The 19,574-nt window shown below is 43.5% G+C and overlaps 1 protein-coding gene across 2 annotated transcripts in view; it reads left to right on the top strand.

Annotated features, from left to right (window-relative positions):
• Positions 1-19,305, top strand: part of tle5 (TLE family member 5, transcriptional modulator) — a 36,580-nt gene extending 17,275 nt beyond the window's left edge. The window contains exons 3-7 of one of the 2 annotated variants that reach the window (XM_070908568.1): positions 3,850-3,913; positions 8,127-8,171; positions 13,090-13,152; positions 14,031-14,105; positions 15,607-19,305. In XM_070908568.1, the coding sequence (XP_070764669.1) occupies positions 3,850-3,913; positions 8,127-8,171; positions 13,090-13,152; positions 14,031-14,105; positions 15,607-15,831 (472 nt within the window). In that variant the 3' untranslated portion in view covers positions 15,832-19,305. Of the gene's footprint in view, positions 1-3,849; positions 3,914-8,126; positions 8,172-13,089; positions 13,153-14,030; positions 14,106-15,603 lie in introns of both variants that reach the window. The other variant, XM_070908567.1, reaches the window with a different exon arrangement.
• The last annotated feature ends 269 nt before the right edge of the window (positions 19,306-19,574 follow it).

Here is a 19,574-nt window from a genome sequence, read left to right as displayed (position 1 = left end):
ATGGTACACTTCTAATTAATACATTGTTGTTAGCCGCTAAGCTACTGTAACTTTTGGTCAGTGCACTGCAGCTCAGATGAACAAGAAATGTCTAAATGTCTACAGGCAATGGAGCAGTTCTTTCAAGGAAATCTGATAAACAATAGTTGCTTTTTAACTCAAAACAACTAAATAACTGAGGTGAAAATGTCTCAGAATTTAGTCTCAATTTCCCCTATTTGTATACCAAATTGTGTTAGTTCTTTCCAAAAAAAGAAGTTATTTGGAAATTATGAGGAAATAACATAAAATACAGCTTTGCAGGAAAACGTAGCTTGAATTTGAGTGACACCTCAGTAGTCAACTGTGATAAAATGAAGGTGTCTGTCTTTGTTCCGATACTCCTCAACTCTACCACCACACTGCGCACTGAGGAAACATCCTTTATTGACTCATACCTAAATCAATCTCGTTTACCCTAGGCTATTGATCTCCCTTTACTGCTTAAATACCGCTACAGTGCGAGAAGTCTGAGGCACTTCGAAAGTGCCTGGTTCGACCTCAGCTGATCTGTTTGATAGCAGTTATAAAGAAGGGGGACGCCACGGGGTCTGCATCTCAGCGAGAGATCCTCTCTTTGTGAGAGTGGAGTCTTTGAAGCCCGCCTTCCTTCCTGAGGAGGTTGGTTTGTTCCTCTGTACCTGTTCTCCCAGAACCTTCCAGAGGCTTGCCTCTGCCGCTTACAGAGACAGGCGAAGGCAGATGAAAGCCTGGCAAATTGTGTGCAAAAATCCCTGCTCTGGTCTGATCGCTTGTTTGCAGAGGATTCTGAAGCAGCAATAACACCCTGCGCGTCTTTTTCCTCGCCTTTTGGTTTTTGTAATTCCCACAACGGTGAGCAGCACCGTTTAACCCTCTTCAGAGAGCCAGGGCGCAGTTGAAAGAAAACCTTTTTTGTCTGAGCATACAGAACATGCATACAGTCCCTATTGACTCAGGAGGGGGGCTGGGATGGGGCGGGGGGCTTGGGAGCCACAGACGAGGCTTTGTAGCGCTCTGCTGCTGCGCTGTGCTTGTCTGTTGCTGAAGCCTTTAAAAGGCAAATGTACCGCAGGCGTTCCCCCGGGTATAGTAGCAAGCATTGTAGCTGTCGTTGTCTTCCTCTTTCAACCCCCCTCCTCGTCTCCCACCTCTTCTCCCCTCCCCTCGTTCACATGCATAAATAGATCAGGGAATACATAAATCAAAATAAAGATGACAGCAGGAGCGATTTAGAGACGGAAGAATCGGCAATAAAACTCCATCAAAGTGTCGTTTGAGAGCAGCGGTGCAGGCCCGGGGGCTGCTGAGCACCAATCAGAGGAGGCACAAAGCCAATCCCAGGTAGGCTGGCAGCAGGGAGGCCTGTCGTCATGACAACCCACCACACAGCCTACGCATGTACACAGTGATAGCAGGAAGGGTTTTATGTAGGAGGGAAGGGGGAGCGTTTTGGATATGTGGAGACTGCTCATACACACTTGATTAGGTTGGATATCTGTTGCGTGCCGTGGTGTAAGAAACCATGACCATCCAGTAAAGTGGACTAACTGTTTACATACAGCAGAACACATCCTCCCCTTGATAATGTATTGGACTTCAGGGCCTCGTCCAAGCGACCTGCACGTCTTCATCAAACTAGTTGAGTTCTAGCAGCATCTGTTCTCCCTACCTTCCTGGCATTATCGACAGCTGATCCTTATCTAGATGTAGATACAGTTGAAAAAGGAGTTAGCCGTTAGATGCTAGCTACGGTGACTGAGTCAACAATTTGTGTTGTTGATTTCCAGTAAAATCCTTTCAGTGGTTCACTGCTTCTTTAGATTACTTATGCATGAAGTATTAGGTGTTTCTTAGGAAACATTCTCATGCCTACACAGTGAACAACACTTTTCAGCAGCATCAAGAACTGTTTGATTGAAATCAACCGAGAGAAATAGGCAGTTTGCATCAGCTGTAATAGCCTCATGAATCCACGACAGAGTATGATATATAAATATGTCACAATACCAATTCCTTTATTGCCAAGTCATCTCTGGTAAGTGCAGTGCAGAAACATCACAGCAATAACATCTTAAAAACAACATTACCACTTTTTACGTTTTAAAAAGTATTTTGTGTGTTGCTGCTAGGTGGAATAATTACAGCATCATTTTAGATTGTTAAAATCATTTTTTTACTATAATGTATCGCAGTTAAAGATAATTTCATAGTATGAGGCTATCGCTCGCCCTCATTCAATTTCAGAAGGTATAAAAACAACTCCTGGGAAGGTAATTGATCACAGTGACATCAGGATGATGATATTAGGCTATTAACTTTTGCATTTGGAAGGAGAGTGTACTGAATAATGAGTGTTTTTGGGAGCACCATGAGAGCAGACAGAAAGACAGATTCTGGGTCATTACATGTCTGATTTCTGTGTGCTCTTTTTCTGAATAAATCTGCCCAGCAAACTGGGTGACATGGTGGCACCTTGCAGCAAGTATGTGTTTGGAGGTTTTATGGAGGGATTCCCAGGTTGTCTGATAAATTGTCCCTTGATGTGAATGTGTTTGCGTTGTGTTGTCCCTGCAATGAACTGGCAACCTCAAAGGTGTTCCCTGCCTTTTGCACAATGCATGCTGAATTAGGTTCCAGTACCTCTGTGGGGATAGAAAATAGATGGATTAATTATTTCACTATGCACTCAAGAACAAATAAGATAGAAGGAAGTAAAAACAGCCATTATAATATGTCAAAAAAACACCCACTGGAATCATCTTTATACATCCAATAAGATGCTTAATTGTATATGTGTCCGTGTTATAATGTCCATCAATAACATAACCTGAAGTCAAACAAGGATAAACACTCAACCAAGACTGAAGTTAACTCCAGCTAAAACTGCAGCTGCTGCGATAATTATAGCAGAAGCACAATACTGTGTGTATGAGTAAGCTCACATTATTGGCCCTGTGTAACACTGTGTTCAGTCTGCCAGTTAAGACTAACAGCGATGAAGATTCAGCCAGCGCTCGCTGTAATCGAGCTGTCATTCCAGCAGACAGCTGAGGAGAACATCCCAGCATAAATATACACACACCATCAAACAGGTTTCAGACTTATCCTAAATCTGAAACTATCCACCTTGTGCCTGCGCATATCTTTATTTGATCTGAGTCTTATCCAGTCCTCACATCGGATGAGGCCTCCCGAGACTGGCAAGTCGTAACTGGCTGCTTCAATCAAAGGCATCGAGGGGAATTCTTTTCCCTTTTTTCCCATCTGTCTTTTTCATTCGACGATCAGGGTGACTTGTTGACGCGTCCTCCTTTGTCCTGTCGCCTCGCGTGACATCAGCACTGACATGATTACAGCTAATGGCTGTCGCGGGGACTGGGTCGCTCCAACACTATATTTAGACTTTTTACTTCGCTGCCTCTTCTCTGATTTAGAAAGCAAGACATTTTGGCCAGACACATCTCTGGAGTTCAGAATGAGTTTGACCTCCTCCTGTCAATCGACACCTCGTCGAGCTCGGTGCAAACACCGCCACGAATAGTAAAGGTGAAGATGGTGATGGCGGTACGGTGATGGTGGAGGTGGCGATGATGATAAAGATGGTAATGGTAGCTGAGATTGACAATGGAGGTGGTGCTGATGACGGTGAAGGTGGAGGCAGTGATGAGGGTTGAAGTGATGATGAAATTGATGACAGTGCTGTTGGTGAAAGCGGAGGTAATGATGATGAAGGGGGTAGAAGTCACCTGTCAGCACTTTAGAAGGAAGACTGTCGAGCTGACTAACAAGGTCTGACTCAGTGCTCCTCTCCTCTCCCTCTCTCCCCAGTTTGAAGCTTGAGTGTGACAAGTTGGCCAGTGAGAAGTCAGAGATGCAGCGCCACTATATCATGGTGAGTAAAGCTGTGTGTGTGTGTGTGTGTGTGTGTGTGTGTGTGTGTGTGTGTGTGTGTGTGTGTGTGTGTGTGTGTGTGTGTTGTGTATCCTAAAATGTAATTTTGCCAAAGTATGTTTGACCAATGTAATATTTGATTCTTATGTAAATTCCCTTTTTGTTGTGGCAAATACAGCGCGTCAGATGTTTTCACCCTCTCTGTTAATTAACACTCCTCCTCCACCACCTTCCCTTTGCAGTGCATTTGTTCTCTCATGTCTCTTTTCTTGCTGCTCATTTTTGAAATTTCTCTCTTAAAAGGTATCAGATCTTATTTTCATAGGTTTGGCCATCTGTTCTATGTACTCAGAAATGTTCTGAGGTCTTACAATTCGGTGACACTGCTAAACACAAGTCTGACTTTGCAGGAAATACGAGCTGTCAGACAAGCGTGCATGTTTTAAACAAATCCAAAGGGTTAACCAATAGGGATGGGAATCTGACAATTCACTTTTGATTCTTGGTGTCATGATTCGATTCACAGTCGATACTCAATTTAAAATTGATTATTGATTCAGTAAATAGAGAAGGGGGGAAAAGTGTCTAATAGTATACATCTTTTTTTTTATTTGAAAAAGTTCAAAATGGTTTGTAAGTGTGCTACAGTCTTCTGCCTGTATGGGAATAGTGAAATGAAAGTGTAATTTCGCGACACAGTTACGCCGAGACTGTCCACCCAAGAAAAACGACAGCATCGGTCCTTTTTTCACAAAACCACATTTGTTTACGTTCAAGTGATGAAGCCCTCTCGCGGCCAGTCTAGGAATGATGGCCGTTGTCCATCGGGAGCATAGAAGGAAGTCGGTGATGTTATTATAGAGCCACAAAGTCTGCAGAGGGAAGCGTGGGACTTTGCTACAGGAGACCGCTGATTTATGTCTCCAATCAACAGTCAAAGTTGGTTTCTTTTAAGCCAACCCACTTGTGCTTAAACCTAACTAAACCTTAATAATAGTGTCACGAGATCGTAACAGTAACGGTTTTGGAAAGTACGCACAAGTACCGTCGTCCTGTTGACGTGGCGTCGCGTCAGAGAAGGTTTCCGTGCGATGTCCTGGTGGGGAAGTTACAAATGACGTATTTTGTTGTTTGATTTAGAGAACTTGTTGGTTAAACCGGTTTTCATTCCGTCAACATAGCAAAGAGAAGCTACAACGTAATAAATGTTGTGTAAAAGTCAGTTTTAATGTGTGAATTTATTCAGAATTGTTGAAGATAAGAATCCCCCACCCCCACCCAAGTGTGCTTGATTATTCACTTCCTTTGTGTTTCTGGAGGAACTATATGTGTTATTCCTCTCTCCCCAACCCCCTTCATTTCCTCTCTTTCCCCCATGTCTCGCCACACGTACACATTCTCACACACACACACACACACACACAGATGTGTGCCCGCTCTCTGCTCCACCTCAGGGCTAATCTCATTGTTGCTGGCCGTGGCTGTGTAGCCGTCTGATGTTTTGCCTCTAATTGATCCTCTGACTGGCTTTAATCTCATCTAATCTGTGCCGCCGCACTGCTCTCTCCACCATCAGCCAGCAGGCACACAAATATGCACACACTCGCATACACACTTCCTCGCTGTGTGTTTCAGGGCTTGAGTGCATACAATCACACACACATACACTCAGGCATTGTCAGCCTGATAGCAGCCGCACACACACATTCTGGCAGAAAATCACAATCCTGCCAACAGACGTAATGAAAACATGATGACACAATTTTTTTAGATTCAGAAATGTTCAAAGAATATACAAAATAGCTGTTGTAATAGCTAACCCCTGACATTCACAATTAAATGAATTTTCTTTTGCAATTAAATATGTTTAATTACTGTAAGCTAATAGTTTGCCCAATTACCCAAGTTTACATGATTTCTTTGATGGTAGGGTAAATGTCCAGCAGGATGTGTGGTGGCCTGCAGGCTGATATTATCATCACAGGAAGGAAAAGAAAATGAAGGATTTTCATTATGGTTTGGTATTTGTATTGATTAGTTTGTAGTGCACCACAAAGTTCACTGCTGCTTGCAGCTGTTTTGTTTTTCTTGCTGCTAGTTATTTGCTTTTTAAGAACACTGCTTTGCTTCCAGTTCTGTGACTTAATGGGTGTGTGTGTGCCAAATCAAAACACTGACAGAAACCAGACTAAGCCGTATACATGCATAGACTGTATTAAGAAGTTTGTGGACTAACGTTTTGAACCCTTGAGTTTGGCATTTTGGCCATCGCCATCTTAGTTTTTTGGAGCCAGAAGTGACCATGTTTGGGCGAGAGGGTGGAGCTGGGGAGGAGCGATCCAGTCTATGGATCTGACTGAGAACCCGAGGACAGTAAAGGGGCCAGTTGTCTTCTTCTAATGAGCTATGCTAAACCAATAATTATGCTACCAAACCATCTGAGAACTAATGTGTAGAAGCATTTTGGATTTAAAACCAGACATGGAAAACTCGTGGATAAAGGTGACACTGTTTGCTGCCTCTCAAAAATGCAACTGCCTGCGGCATGGTTACCATGACAACAAATCTGAAGTAATCTGTTAGGTTGTCACTCCATGAGGCAGCGGGGGCAACCCAAATTAAGGGCACCACATCAATTCTGCAACGTATTTTATGATTAGGCTGTGTGTACTGCGTTTGTTCAGACTTATCACTTTTTTTAAGTGACAGCCCTAATTGGGAATGTGATAATTCAACTCAACTAAACCAGGTGTTACTATAGTTTTAATCAAATTGTGCATGGACGCTTGCTTTAGCTTGGGTCATCAAATCTTTCATGTGCATTGTTGTTTATGTTTTCCTCTGAAATACATGGGGTTTCAGATTCAGATCAAAATGTTGCCATAAAATTGAACTATGAATGCAATATTGCTGATCCCCCCCTCCTTCACTCTTACACACACACACACACACACTCATTATGCATACACAAACATACACGCGCACACTTTCAATCGCACTTCCACTCTATCAGTGGCAGGCCCGGCCTTGTATCCCCACAACGACCCTCCCCCTCCCTTCCCCCACCCCTCCCCCACTCCTCCTCTAATAGCATATCAGGTTGCCCCACTCCCCCGACCAGCGGCAGCACCTCCATTTCCCCAGTGCTGTAATTACTTTAGGGAGCTTCCACGTGGGCCCGAGCAGCTACACAAAAAAGTGTGTGTGTGTGTGTGTGTGTGTGTGTGTGTGTGTGTGTGTGTGTGTGTGTGTGTGTGTGTGTGTGTGTGTGTGTGTGTGTGTGTGTGTGTGTGTGTGTGTGTGTGTGTGTGTGTGCTCGGTCTTCTCTGTGCGCGCACGTGCATTCACGCACAAGGTGTCAGTGTGAGATCGAATGGAAAACAACAATGGTGTGTGCGTGTGAGTGAGAGAAAGCGAGTTACAGAAATGTGTGCGTGTGTGTGTGTGTGTGTGTGTGTGCACATTTATGTGAGAGATCTGTGTGTTGTTTGTTTTCCAGTGACAGAGCCAGTCCCCCTGCAGACAGAGTGGGTGATTAACAGGGTTGACGCCTAGAGGGTGGCCCTCTCATTAACACTGAACACACACACACACACACACACAGACACAACAGAAGCTCTTTCTCTACTGTCTCTCCTTTTCTCTCTCAGTTCCTTTTCCTATTTGCGGTCGTGTGTCTTCTCTTCTCTTTGTATGAGTGCATGCAGGCGTTTTTATGGGTGCGACTACGGTTGTAGAAGTCTGGGATCTTGGAAGTCGTTAAGATGTCAAAGACCTGTCATGTTGGGTTGAGGGTCGGATCATTTTGTTTATTTCAGCCTGGGCTTTTATTACCTAGATTTTAGCTTCATGATTGAAAATCTTCAAAACTGTGCCACATATTTATAGTTCTAGAAATATTTATAGTTTTATACAAAAAATATTTGTTGTTTTATATATACAGTATATATTTGTATTGTGAATTATGATGCACAATTCTGGTTGTGTTAATTAACAACAGTGAGCAATTACTAAATCAGACTTTTATTTTTTTTAAGAATGCCAGAAAGTCCCATTTCCCATTACAGTATTATCCAAATGCACATGACACACACAGTCAATGGTGTATAATGAAGTGTTTCCTGTGCAGACAATTTCCTGGGAACAGTTACAGGTATTTGATGCCTGTGTAGTTCTCACATTTTCTTCTTGTCTTCTTCTCTCCTCCTCTCCAGTACTATGAGATGTCCTACGGGCTCAATATTGAGATGCACAAACAGGTGAGTCTACATTTAATCTTTCTAGAAAAAGAAACTCCAGTTCCCATAACATAACATATAAAACTGTCCATGAATAGCAAATTGCTTGTGCAAAAAAAGGATGCATTTTTTTCTCATGGGACAGGCTGGACTCAAACTAAGGGGGCATGCATGTTTATGGAGCAAGGCCAGAGAAATGAATATCGCAATCCTCTGGTGTTTATGTGTTAAAGGTGTTCATGTTGCTCTAGTCGAGGCTCTTGGCCTCTTGTCCTCGTGCTCTGTGTACCAGCGTAGACTGTGGATCTTTCCACAAAATAAAATAGTATATTTTTATGTGTGAAAGGGGCTTATGAGTGAAAACATTGCTTTTTCACTAAACTTGGTGCTGACAGTGAGCAGGGAATTCTTTCTTTTGCATAACTTAATCCTCCTACACACCTGCCCACCAGGTGTGCGTAAAAGCTGCAGCGATTTCAGAACAATTTGTTGTCACAATCAGAAACAAAGCACCACACCATTTTTTTTAAATTCATCTAGCATTAATGTAGATGTGAGTTATTTTGTTTTTTGTTTCTTGTTTACTTCTGTCCATCATTAGTGGTTCAGACAGCATCATTTTAAACTTGGTGATTGGATGAAGTCTCAAGGTCTAACAGTCCTTCATAGCAGTTGCTTGTTGTTTGTACTGATGATTCAACTGGGAGAGTTTCATGGCCATCAAAACCTTGGAGGTGTTTCAGCTGCCAGTCACCTAACATTGTCTATGCAAGCAGAACCTTGTACTTCGAAAATAACTCCTCATACTTTGTTACTCTGTTGATGCAGACACAGCTGTGCATTCCCAATTCCCCCACCGCACACCTGCAGCTCACTGATTGGCAGGTGTGAATTGCAGAGATAATCTCCCATCACGTTGGGAGTGTTCAGAGGCATTTGAATGATGTCACCTGGGGCTCTGTGTAAAATGCAGATGCCGAGGGGTTAGCTTTCGTGCTGTTGCCAAATCAGTTTTAGTTCACTCTGACCACTGTATTTCATGGTGATAGCGAGCATGGAGATGTGGATAAGGAAGTGAATTTTATCATTTCCAAGTCGTGGAAAGTTTGGTCCTCATTATAGTTTTGACCGTGCAGTCATTTCACACAACGTGGATATTGATGTGGCGACAAATCCTTAGTTATATAGCGATAACATCTGCAACAGCTTCAACGTTTATCAGCAGAAAATCGCAGGAGCAGCCTCCCTAAATCTTCAAATCCAGTGGAGACAGTGAGGTTAGAATCAGTTGGCCATTTTGAAAAAGAAAAGAAAAGGAAGCCCTCGTTCAGGCAGGGGAGGGGTTGAGGAGCCGATATCCATACATCAGTTTGTGTGGCTGAAGCTGAGGGAGTAATTTATGCTCAGCCTGTAGGAGGGAGAGAGCGATGGGCCTCCGAAGGACCAGCCCTTATCGGTGACCTCGTCTGGCGCTACCCGTCCACACACACAAACACACACACACACACACACACACACACTGTCTTATGATTGACGGCGCACGCTGACAGCCATATTGGGAGAAGCGAGTGTGCTTTGACAAATGGACACACACACACACACACACACACACACACACACAGAAGTAGCAGCTTCCATGATTTAAAGACCTTCACATATATGCACCCACACACACTCTGAGGTAGGAAGCACAAGACAGGCACTGTGATGCATGTGGGTAAAACACACACACACACACACACACACACACACACACACACACACACACACACAGACTGTTACAGGCAAGCACACACAAACACGGAGCCGTATGTGTATGTGCAGTTCATCACACCCTTTTCCTTTATCTGACAGGGATGAAATTCACAGTCACAAGTGTGGTTGTGTGTGTGTGTGTGTGTGTGATATTGTACATTTGCTCATGTGCTTTATTATTGGCTGTCTACAATTTAAAAAAAGATGTGTATGTGTGGGTTGAGACTGCCTGCACAAGCGTGTGTGTGTGTGTGTATGTGCACCTGTCCCCCTCTGTTAGCGCATATGCTTGTATATTTGTGTGTGTGTGTGTTAGTGGCACGTGTTCAAAAGCAGTTGTGTGTTTCTGTTCATGTGTGCCCCTGTTACTCTATGTGTGTGTGTGTGTGCGTGTGCGTGTGCGTGCGTGCTTTCTTTGTGCACAGTGTGAGTGGGTGCAGAGAATCTGCAGTTCCATTAGAGAGTTGAAATTGAAGGGGATGTGTGGAAACGAGTGTCGAGGAGCATTCATGTCTAGGCCTATTGTGCACAGCCAGTCCCTCCTCCTCATCCTCCTCCTCCTCCTCTGCTCCTCCTCCCTCTCCACCTCTGTCTCTATTTCCCTCTCTCTCTCTCTCTCTCTCTCTCTCTCTCACTCTCACACATTCAATTGCTCCCTCTTGATCACTCTGTCCTACTCAATTCAAAAAATGCCTCTCCACTCATTCTGCTCGCTCTCTCTCTCTCTCTCTCTCTCTCTCTCTCTCTCTCTCTCTCTCTCTCTCTCTCTCTCTCTCTGTGTTTTGTCTTGATGAAGAGAAGCAAGGTTGCGTTGTGGATTGAACTGGGAATATGTTGAATGGAGCCGTATTGTTGCTGGGTCCTTTTTGTCTTTCTATTGTTCTGTTTTCTCACCATGTTTTTCTTCCCCTACGTTTAGTCTTGAATGTGTTGCCCGCCTGACAACATAACTCGTATGTAGTGTATATAAAGAGTAGGCGCTTTCATTGTGTGTCTAAATAATGTACATCCCCTTGTCAAGCAGCCGTCATTACACAGATTGTACAGTACAGCCAATTCCTAACATATTCATCTATGCTGAGGGGAGTCCTCTGAGCTAGTTACTCTTGTAAGGCACGGTGGAAGAAGTATCTAGATACTTTTGAGTAAAAGTAGTAGAGCTGAAATAATGATAATTGATCACTCGAACGACAGAAAATTAATCGCAGCTGTTTTGATAATTGATTATTAGTTAGTCATTTTTTCATTCCCATGTTTTTTGCCCAGTTTCTCAATTGTGAGGATTTGCTGCGATCGTAAACTAAATATATTTGGGTTTTGGACTCTTCAATCACACAAAATAAGATTATAAGACATTTGATGGCCATTTTTCGCTATTTTGTGACATTTTATTGACCAGACAAGTGAAGTTCAAGTGAATTTTACTCTATTTCCTTCTGAAATGTAGTGGAGTAGATGTATAAAGGAGCACAAAAAGTAAATACTTCAAGTAACTGACCTTAAGAACAGTACTTGAGTAAATGTACATGATTAATTTCTAGCACTGCTTGTCAGATTTGTGTCAGACTTGATTCTGTCATGTCCAGTTGTATTCCTGGCAAAAAGCAGTAATACAAGACACTCAAATAGTGAAGCTCATTCGGGGACAAAAGCAGGACACCCTGAGGAAGTCTGTGAAATGTTCGGTTTGTTTAGGCTGCCTTCCATGCTTCCTTGAAGCACATTTTAAATCAACTTGAATACATTTTTGTCACTGTGTTTGCTTTCCCTTTTGCGTCTACATTTTCAAATTACAAAAGATAAAGCTTATTTAAATTGGCAAAAAGCAGCAAAGACATCTCCAACAGCAATGAATCCAGTCTGTTGTAGATCCTTGATGTGTTTGTCCAGTGTCCTAGCCCAGTTTTATATTACGTATGTTTTATTTGCACACGTACAGGGCTCTTGTCAGTGAATGTGTGCTCCAGTAGCACTTGAGGAAAGCTAGAAAGAGTGAGTGAAACGTAAAGAGAGGACAAAAGAGAGAAAGAAGCGTTCAGATAGAAAAAAGCCAAGGGACAGACACAGAGAGGAGGATAATAGAGAGCACAGATAAAAGACGAGACAGAAGCTTGGTTGGGGAAAAAAAAAAGAGGGAGAGAAATGGCATAAAGGGCACAGAAAAAGAGGAAGAGCCATAGTTAGCATGGAGCGAGTCCCGCAGAGACATTTTAGATATGTCAGGGAGTGTGTATGTGTAATGATGAGCGGATAGGAGTGCAGCGCTTGATGGGGAGCTGTGCTCTGCATGCCTAATGACTGTTAGGAGGGCCCCTCTCTCCTCATCGCGCCACGAATTAGGCTCTAACACAATTACTGCTGCTTTGCATATCTCAGATGGATTGGATGATTACCAACCAAATGTGATAATAGACCTGTATGTGAGAAAGATAGGGAATGTGCATGACGAGGAAGAGGAAAGGTTGTGTGTGTGTGTGTGTGTGTGTGTGTGTGTGTGTGTGTGTGTGTGTGTGTGTGTGTGTGTGTGTGTGTGTGTGTGTGTGTGTGTGTGAGTGAGAGATGCATGGGGTGATTGTTACCGTGTGTGTAATTGCATGTGTGTCCAAGAGTTTTCAGAGAGTATTAAGTACAAGCAACTTAATTAATGAGGTGAATAAAGGGAGCTGATATGTATGTGTGTGTGTGTGTGTGTGAGATGTAAGATACTGCATGTGTGCCCCAGTTTTGGAAGGTCGTAGCAGATGTTTCCCATACCGATGAGAGTGTGGTTAGAATCACAAGGCTTTAAAGGATAACTCTGGTGGTATTCTATATTTCTTTTCCTCCAACAAATCCCACCTAAAGACCAAAACCAACAACGAATTGATCCACTAACAAGTCAATGTGGCCAAAGCGCGTGCTTTTCTTAATGTGGCATGTCGTTGGTTTTTCCCCACCCTCAGTGATAATGGTGCAACAAATCTTACAAGAGAGTGAGGGGGTCGTCAATCAAGCACAGTCTGTGCACACCCACGTAGTCCTGAGATGAGGTCTCATCAGGGAACATCAGTGAAAACATGGGCACTGCAGTTTATTTTGAGTCAGTCCCTCGTACATCGTCCTGCTGCTGTAACACCAAAGGTGTATTCATTCATTTCTGAATATAGTATTATGCTTTAACTAAAAACTCTCTCTCCATCCGCAGGCTGAGATAGTGAAGAGATTGAACGGGATCTGCGCACAAGTCCTCCCCTATCTGTCTCAGGAGGTAAGCACACACACACACACACACACACACACACTGACACAAAGACGTCACTGCCCCTCTGACCCTCAGCCTTATTCCTTACATCCTGGAATGAGATCACCCTCATTCCCGCCTCATTACCTCTCCACCTCGGTGACCCCTCGCTCAGCATCCCTCCCTCCTCTCCTCTCCTCTCCACTTCCCTCCTCCTGTCGTTCATCATCACTCACTTCCCGTGTTCCTTTTCCACCTCACTTTCGCTTCATCCCTCCCTCCCCCACTCTCCTCCTGCCATATTCAATCTGTCCTCCCAGCTTTCCCTCCCCCTCCTACACTCCCCTGCTTCCTTTCATCCCTTCATCCCTCCCTCCTCCATCCCACTCCTCTTTTCCTTTTATATATATATATATATATATATATGTGTGTGTGTGTGTGTGTGTGTCAGCGTAATAAATGGTTGTGTGATTCAGATAAGCCATGCTCTTATCTGCCCACCAGGGCGTTGACCTCCACCCATTACAGCACACCAGCCAACCATCCATTCACCGAGTGTCACACAAGGCTTTTGTGTGTGTGTGTGTGTGTGTGTGTGTGTGTGTGTGTGTGTGTGTGTGTGTGTGTGTGTGTGTGTGTGTGTGTGTGTGTGTGTGTGTGTGTGAGAATATGACTGGATGAATAGCTGGATGGCCAGAGGGGGGGGTGCATCACCAGAGAGGGTTGTCAGGTCTCTGCTGGGACTATTGATATTGATCTAACCTCTCCACCTCTCTCTCCCCAAACTCTCCTCCCCTTGTTTATGTCTCGCTTTTATTGTCTCTCTCACTTTCCTTCCCTCGTCTTCACCCCCCCCCGCCCCCACCCCCACCCCCCACCCCTCACCCCTCACTCACCCTCTCCAGCACCAGCAGCAGGTCCTGGCGGCCATAGAGAGGGCCAAGCAGGTCACCCCCCCAGAGATGAACTCCATCATAAGGGTATGATGTTCCAGCCCCCAGCCCCGCCTGAGGGTCTTGTGATGGCTAGAAAGCGCAATTATTGATCATTATCATTAATTCTAGTTTCCTCTAATTGCCATTATTTATTGGCTTTATATATATTAGCGTTTTCATAAAAATAAATTGGCTATACAAATTAAGTTTACCCTGCTTCTTTAGCTATAATCATTAATTTAGTGGTTAATTAAAAGGTGGGTACAATCTTCAGTTTTTTTTTTTATAAACAATGCAATATTGAAAAAACCCACAACAAAATGACATCATCAGGGTTATTTTCCTCCAGACCCACAGAAGACATTATAGTAGTGCTGGTTTTCATGTGTAAAATAAGTATACTGCCTCTTTAAATTTCTTTTGTTTTGTTGTTTTTAAGTTATTATTGAGTGTCAAAGTAGTAATTACTCCCATCTATGGGATAGATGGAACGATACCCTCCACCCTCCCCTACATGGGCACAATTTTGATAATTAGAATAGTAAGATTAGCTAGCTTGCTAAAATACTGAATCAATATGGATGGGGCATTAGCCAGCTAGCCGCAATCCTTCATCTCTGTGGCTTTAATGTTAGCCAGCTACACTTTATCATTATAAGCCCCTGTACTAGCTAGCTTAGCTACTCCATCATTTTACCAGAGGTTTAGTATTAGCTAGACGAGCCACTCCATCATTCTACCATGGGTCTAGTGTTAGCTAGCTTAGCCACTCCATCACTGTGATGCATGATTCAAAGAGGAGCTTTGCCTTTGTCTTAGTGTCTACTGCTTTAGATACAGGGGACACTGGTCTACACAGGCCTGTTTTTAGGACTGGACCAGGGACCCACACAATTTGGTCCATTTTCTGATGATCAGTATCTAACTTTGATAGCCACTAATATCATACTTTATACATCATTTATACTTAAAGGACATTTAAGCTCTGGTTGTGAATGTAAAGCAGCGCTGTTTATGAGAAGTCAGATTGTCATAAAATCAACCCACTGATGTGTCATCATGTTGAGTGTGTGAGCAGCATGGAGTGATGAAAAATCCACAGTCTTGGTTGTTACTATTTGTCCTTCTATACATTCAAATTAAATGTATGTGTATCCCATGGTATTTTTTAGGTTTTATTTTGGACCACGTCTGTCCCCTGTAAGACAGTTCTTCCATTGTTGCATTATTTTGTTCTCCCCTCTTGCTAGTTTTCTTGGGGTTGTATGTATTGAAAACTGCATCTGTTATAAATAAGTTATGTGTGCTGCAGATTTTCCATCTCCTTCCGAGCATGTATTTTAGCTATGATATGTGCCCTCCATCTATCCTATTGTGCCTGAGCTATTAGCACTGTGCCTCAGGGGTTATATATTAAACATCCTTTGCGATGTATAATAGGCTATGCATTGCAGATTTTGCATTTTCCTCAGTGTTTTGCAGTGATTTGTGTGCTGGCTCTATCCTGCTGTGTCTAAGTTGTGTCTGGTTGTCTTCCATGCAGCAGCAGCTCCAGGCTCACCAGCTGTCTCAGCTCCAGGGCCTGGCCCTGCCCATGACCCCTCTGCCGCTGGGCCTGAGCCAGCCAACCCTCCCCGCCGTCACCACCTCCTCCGGTCTCTTCTCCCTCTCCTCCCTGCTGGCCTCCCAAGCCCAGCTGGCCAAGGAGGAGAAAGCATCACGTGACGGAGTTGACAGCCACCGCGAGGAGGACGGAGACAAGTCTGATTAGATGGTGTCCCCATTCAGCTCTGTTTTTATCCAGAGACCTGAATCCCCAGATCTGAGCCCCCTTTGGCCTACAGCCTCTCCCCTGGTCTCCCTCTCTCTGACCTTAGCTAACATGGGCTTCAATCCCATCACCACAGCTCCAGCTACCGACCCCCTACCAACTCCCATTATTAGGAGAGCTTTGACACCTGCCCCTCATGTCAGACTAGTCCTGATCTCTTCATATTTACCATACTTGGGTTGTTTCTTTATCCTCTCTCTTCTGTATCCTGTGTCTCTTCTTCAGATACTGTCTCTTTTTGTATGTGATTAAGCTTCAGTTTTTTTTGTGTTTATTTTTTTATCAGGACTACTTTCTATTTCTGTTCCTTCCTGCCTCCCTGTCGTTCTGTCTCTCAGCTCTTATTCCTGTTTAGTTTCTGTTTTTTTCCCCCTCCTCCATTCCTCTCTTCCTTCCACCTCTCGCCTCTGTTTCTAAGCGGGTCCTTGTTATGCAGGACTGATCTGTGAGACTGAACGCACCGTACTGTAGGTATGGCGCGTTTAACAGGTTAAATGTTAAACACAGGGATTCTTTGGCAGGCTGCGAAACTTGTCAGACACAACACAGGATTCCTACAAACGTAATTTTCCTAAGAAAGAGGACTTGCCAGAGATCAGTAGCGTTGATATTTTTTGGCAGTTCAGATTGCATGCATTCATTCCAAGCGAAAAGTTTGGCTTCGAGTTTAAACGGTGGATTGTTATGGATCAGAGCAGATCAAGTCTTTAGTGCCCTCATGCCCCGGCTAAAGAGAGAAACGTCCCTGAAGCTACACACACATCCTTACCAGCTGCAGAGTCATTGTAATGAGAAGACAAACTAGATGTTGTGTATAATCCTAAATTTATATGGAGAAAGGAAAAGCACCTTCTTAGAGCAAACTTCATGCTGAGGGCTGTCAGACTGGATAACAAACCCATCTTAGTAAGTAATCCCCCCCTACTTACGATCCTTGCCTGACCCTGTGAGGTACGTTAGATAAATCCGCCCAGCACCTTAACTGAAAGGTTTTCATCAGTAGTTAAATGAGAGAGTTAACAGAGATGCCATTTGACTCCTGCACCCTCCCACCACCTTTTTCATCTTTAACAGTGCATTAATATTAGAGCAGGCACAGAGGGGGAGAGAAGTGTGCATGTTGTGTGTTTGACAGCAGAGGGCAGTGTGTGTCTTTGAGGAATCCCTCCTCACTGGGTTCAGGCCTGAGCAAAAACAAGGGCAGGACATTGACAGAGTGCAGGCTGTGTCACAAGGGGAATGGCTTTTTTATCCACTCTGTGTGAACAAACTTAATATACAGAGACTAGACTGGTGACATTAATCTCTGCATGCAGTCAGTCCCGGTCTCTGTCATGATCCAGTTCTTGAGAAATGGTCCTTGGTCTATTTTAAGGAAGCGTGAGACAGAAACACAAATGGACCCTGTGCTTTTGATCCTGTCTGTAAATTCAGATTTAAATACTGTACATTTTGATTCACTGTACATATACAGGTCGGGCTAACACTACATCATACATATGATTTAACACCTACATACAACACTGAGTGGGAAATCTCCATGACCTAACAAAGTTTAAATCAGTGCAGATCACACAGATGAAGCACAAGTGGCCTCCACAGCTGCTCTGACGAGTAAAAAAAACCCAAACTCCCCCGCAGCTTCACAGGCCCTGCACACCGAAAACTACTGTTTTCATTTACCTTGTCCGATTAGACCTCTAGTCAGGTGGAAGTTGGGTGAAACTATGCTTCGAATAATGTGATGTCACCAAATTCAGGGCGTCCTGGTGGCTCAGTGGTAGAAACGCCCCCAGTTTGTTGCAGGCTAATGCCCCATTTAATTCCTGGGGTTTAATTACTTAATGATGAACTTTGGCTGACGTGAGGCATTCATGTTCGCTTGGCTTTCAGGCACTAATGTGTTATTAAGGGCCGAGTCAGATAAATCAGAGCTTTGAGCTTCCCAATCCTAATTACCACTAGAAGAGTGTGGGAGATGTCAGTCAAGCACAGTTTGTACTCAGTCCTAAGAAGAGGTCTAACCGGGCAACATTAGTGAAAACACCAGTGTGGGTGGACTACGTGTGTTGCTTCAACGGGTCTAGTAGCAGCCAAAATGGCCCCTTTTTAAATGTCACACAGGTTTCCAGCAGAGGCACTGTCGGTCCACAGAGATGATTTGATCGACTACAAGTCGATGGTAGCGGCCTGTGTTTGTCTGAGTGTTAATTTGAAGACAGCCCGTGTATGAAATTGTTTTATACAAACCCCACACACATAGACACACACACACACACACACACACGCACGCTTTCTTAGCCTCCTCTCTCTGTTTTAATGGCCACACTGTGAGAATGAATTGGAATTAAGTTAATTTGGAGTCATTCAGAAAGTAAAAGTATAAACTGCTGACGTGCTGTTGGTGACTCCTTCAGTGATGCCCATTGTTGTGTATGTACGTGGATACATAAACAAGGTGTGTATAAACAGTTGTACAGGTTTGGTCGTCGACGATAAACCACAGATTTGAGATGCGTTCCCGTTCTTACTGCAACTGAAGCTAACATGCTATCCTGCTTGTGAATTAAGCTCGCAGCACATCGTCCTCCCATCTAGCCACATACTGTATGTATCTAGCTACATACTGTACTTGTCGTAGTGATATGCAGAGCGTGTAGACAAAGCGAGACACACACACACACACACACACACACACACACACACACACACACACACACACACACACACACACATCAATGCATGCATGTCTGCGGGGGAACCGAGATTGATTTCTTTCTGTTTGGTCCAAACTTTCTGTGATCAATGCACTTGTTTGTTTATTTTTCTTTGTTTTTGAATATTAATCGATATGAACTAGAGCGAGAATTACAAAGCTGACGTTATAAACATACAAATGAAATTCTATGTATTTGTTAAAGTAGTTGGAGGCGCTTGCCTCTGTATACAGTTATACATAGAAAGCTTTATGTGTATATAGCTGCATCTTTCTTGTCTGTCCTGGATGATTCTTGTGCTATTGTGTTACAAAACTGATGTGACACCAGGGGGGAAACTGCAGTACATTGACCTTTTGCCCTTTGACCCCTTTCTTCTTCTCTGCCCCCCACCCAGTCCCCTTTAGTCCCTTGCCATATCCTACCTTCCCAACTTTTTGCCCCCATAGCGTGAAGCATTGTAAGCGTTTTGAGCTTTGTAAAGGTCTTTTTTTAAATACTTATTTTGTGCATAATGTAAAACCTGAAAGTGTGTACTTTGGCAAAAAAAAAAGTTTTGTGTCTGAAATCATAGCTTCATTGAAACAAAAAAAAAAGAAACTATAAAAAAAGTACAACATTTACTATAAATAATATGAAATGTTCTGCAGTAAGGAAGGACTTCTGGTGCCTTACAAATAAAGTCAATCATAAGAAACGTTCCTGCTCTTCTCTGACTGTTTTTGAATATCTCCGTGTGTAAATCTTTAATTTGACAAACTTCAGATTGTCTCTTGATTGGGGGGGATGGCTTGGTGGTGAGAAAGCCTTTACTGTGACTGAATAATGAAACAACAGCGTTTTTTTGTCCAGTGATTCATTTAAAGTTACTATGGTGAACTTTATTCGGGTGATTGTCCAAGCAGAAGGCCCAGGCCCGAGCGTGACTGCCTCTGCATGTCTTAACTCATTTATATTTTTTCCAAA

This window comes from Enoplosus armatus, chromosome 7, assembly GCF_043641665.1.
Source record: "Enoplosus armatus isolate fEnoArm2 chromosome 7, fEnoArm2.hap1, whole genome shotgun sequence".
NCBI lineage: Eukaryota > Metazoa > Chordata > Actinopteri > Centrarchiformes > Enoplosidae > Enoplosus > Enoplosus armatus.
Note: the sequence above shows the minus strand (reverse complement) of the source record. Positions and strands in the feature narration are given on the sequence as shown.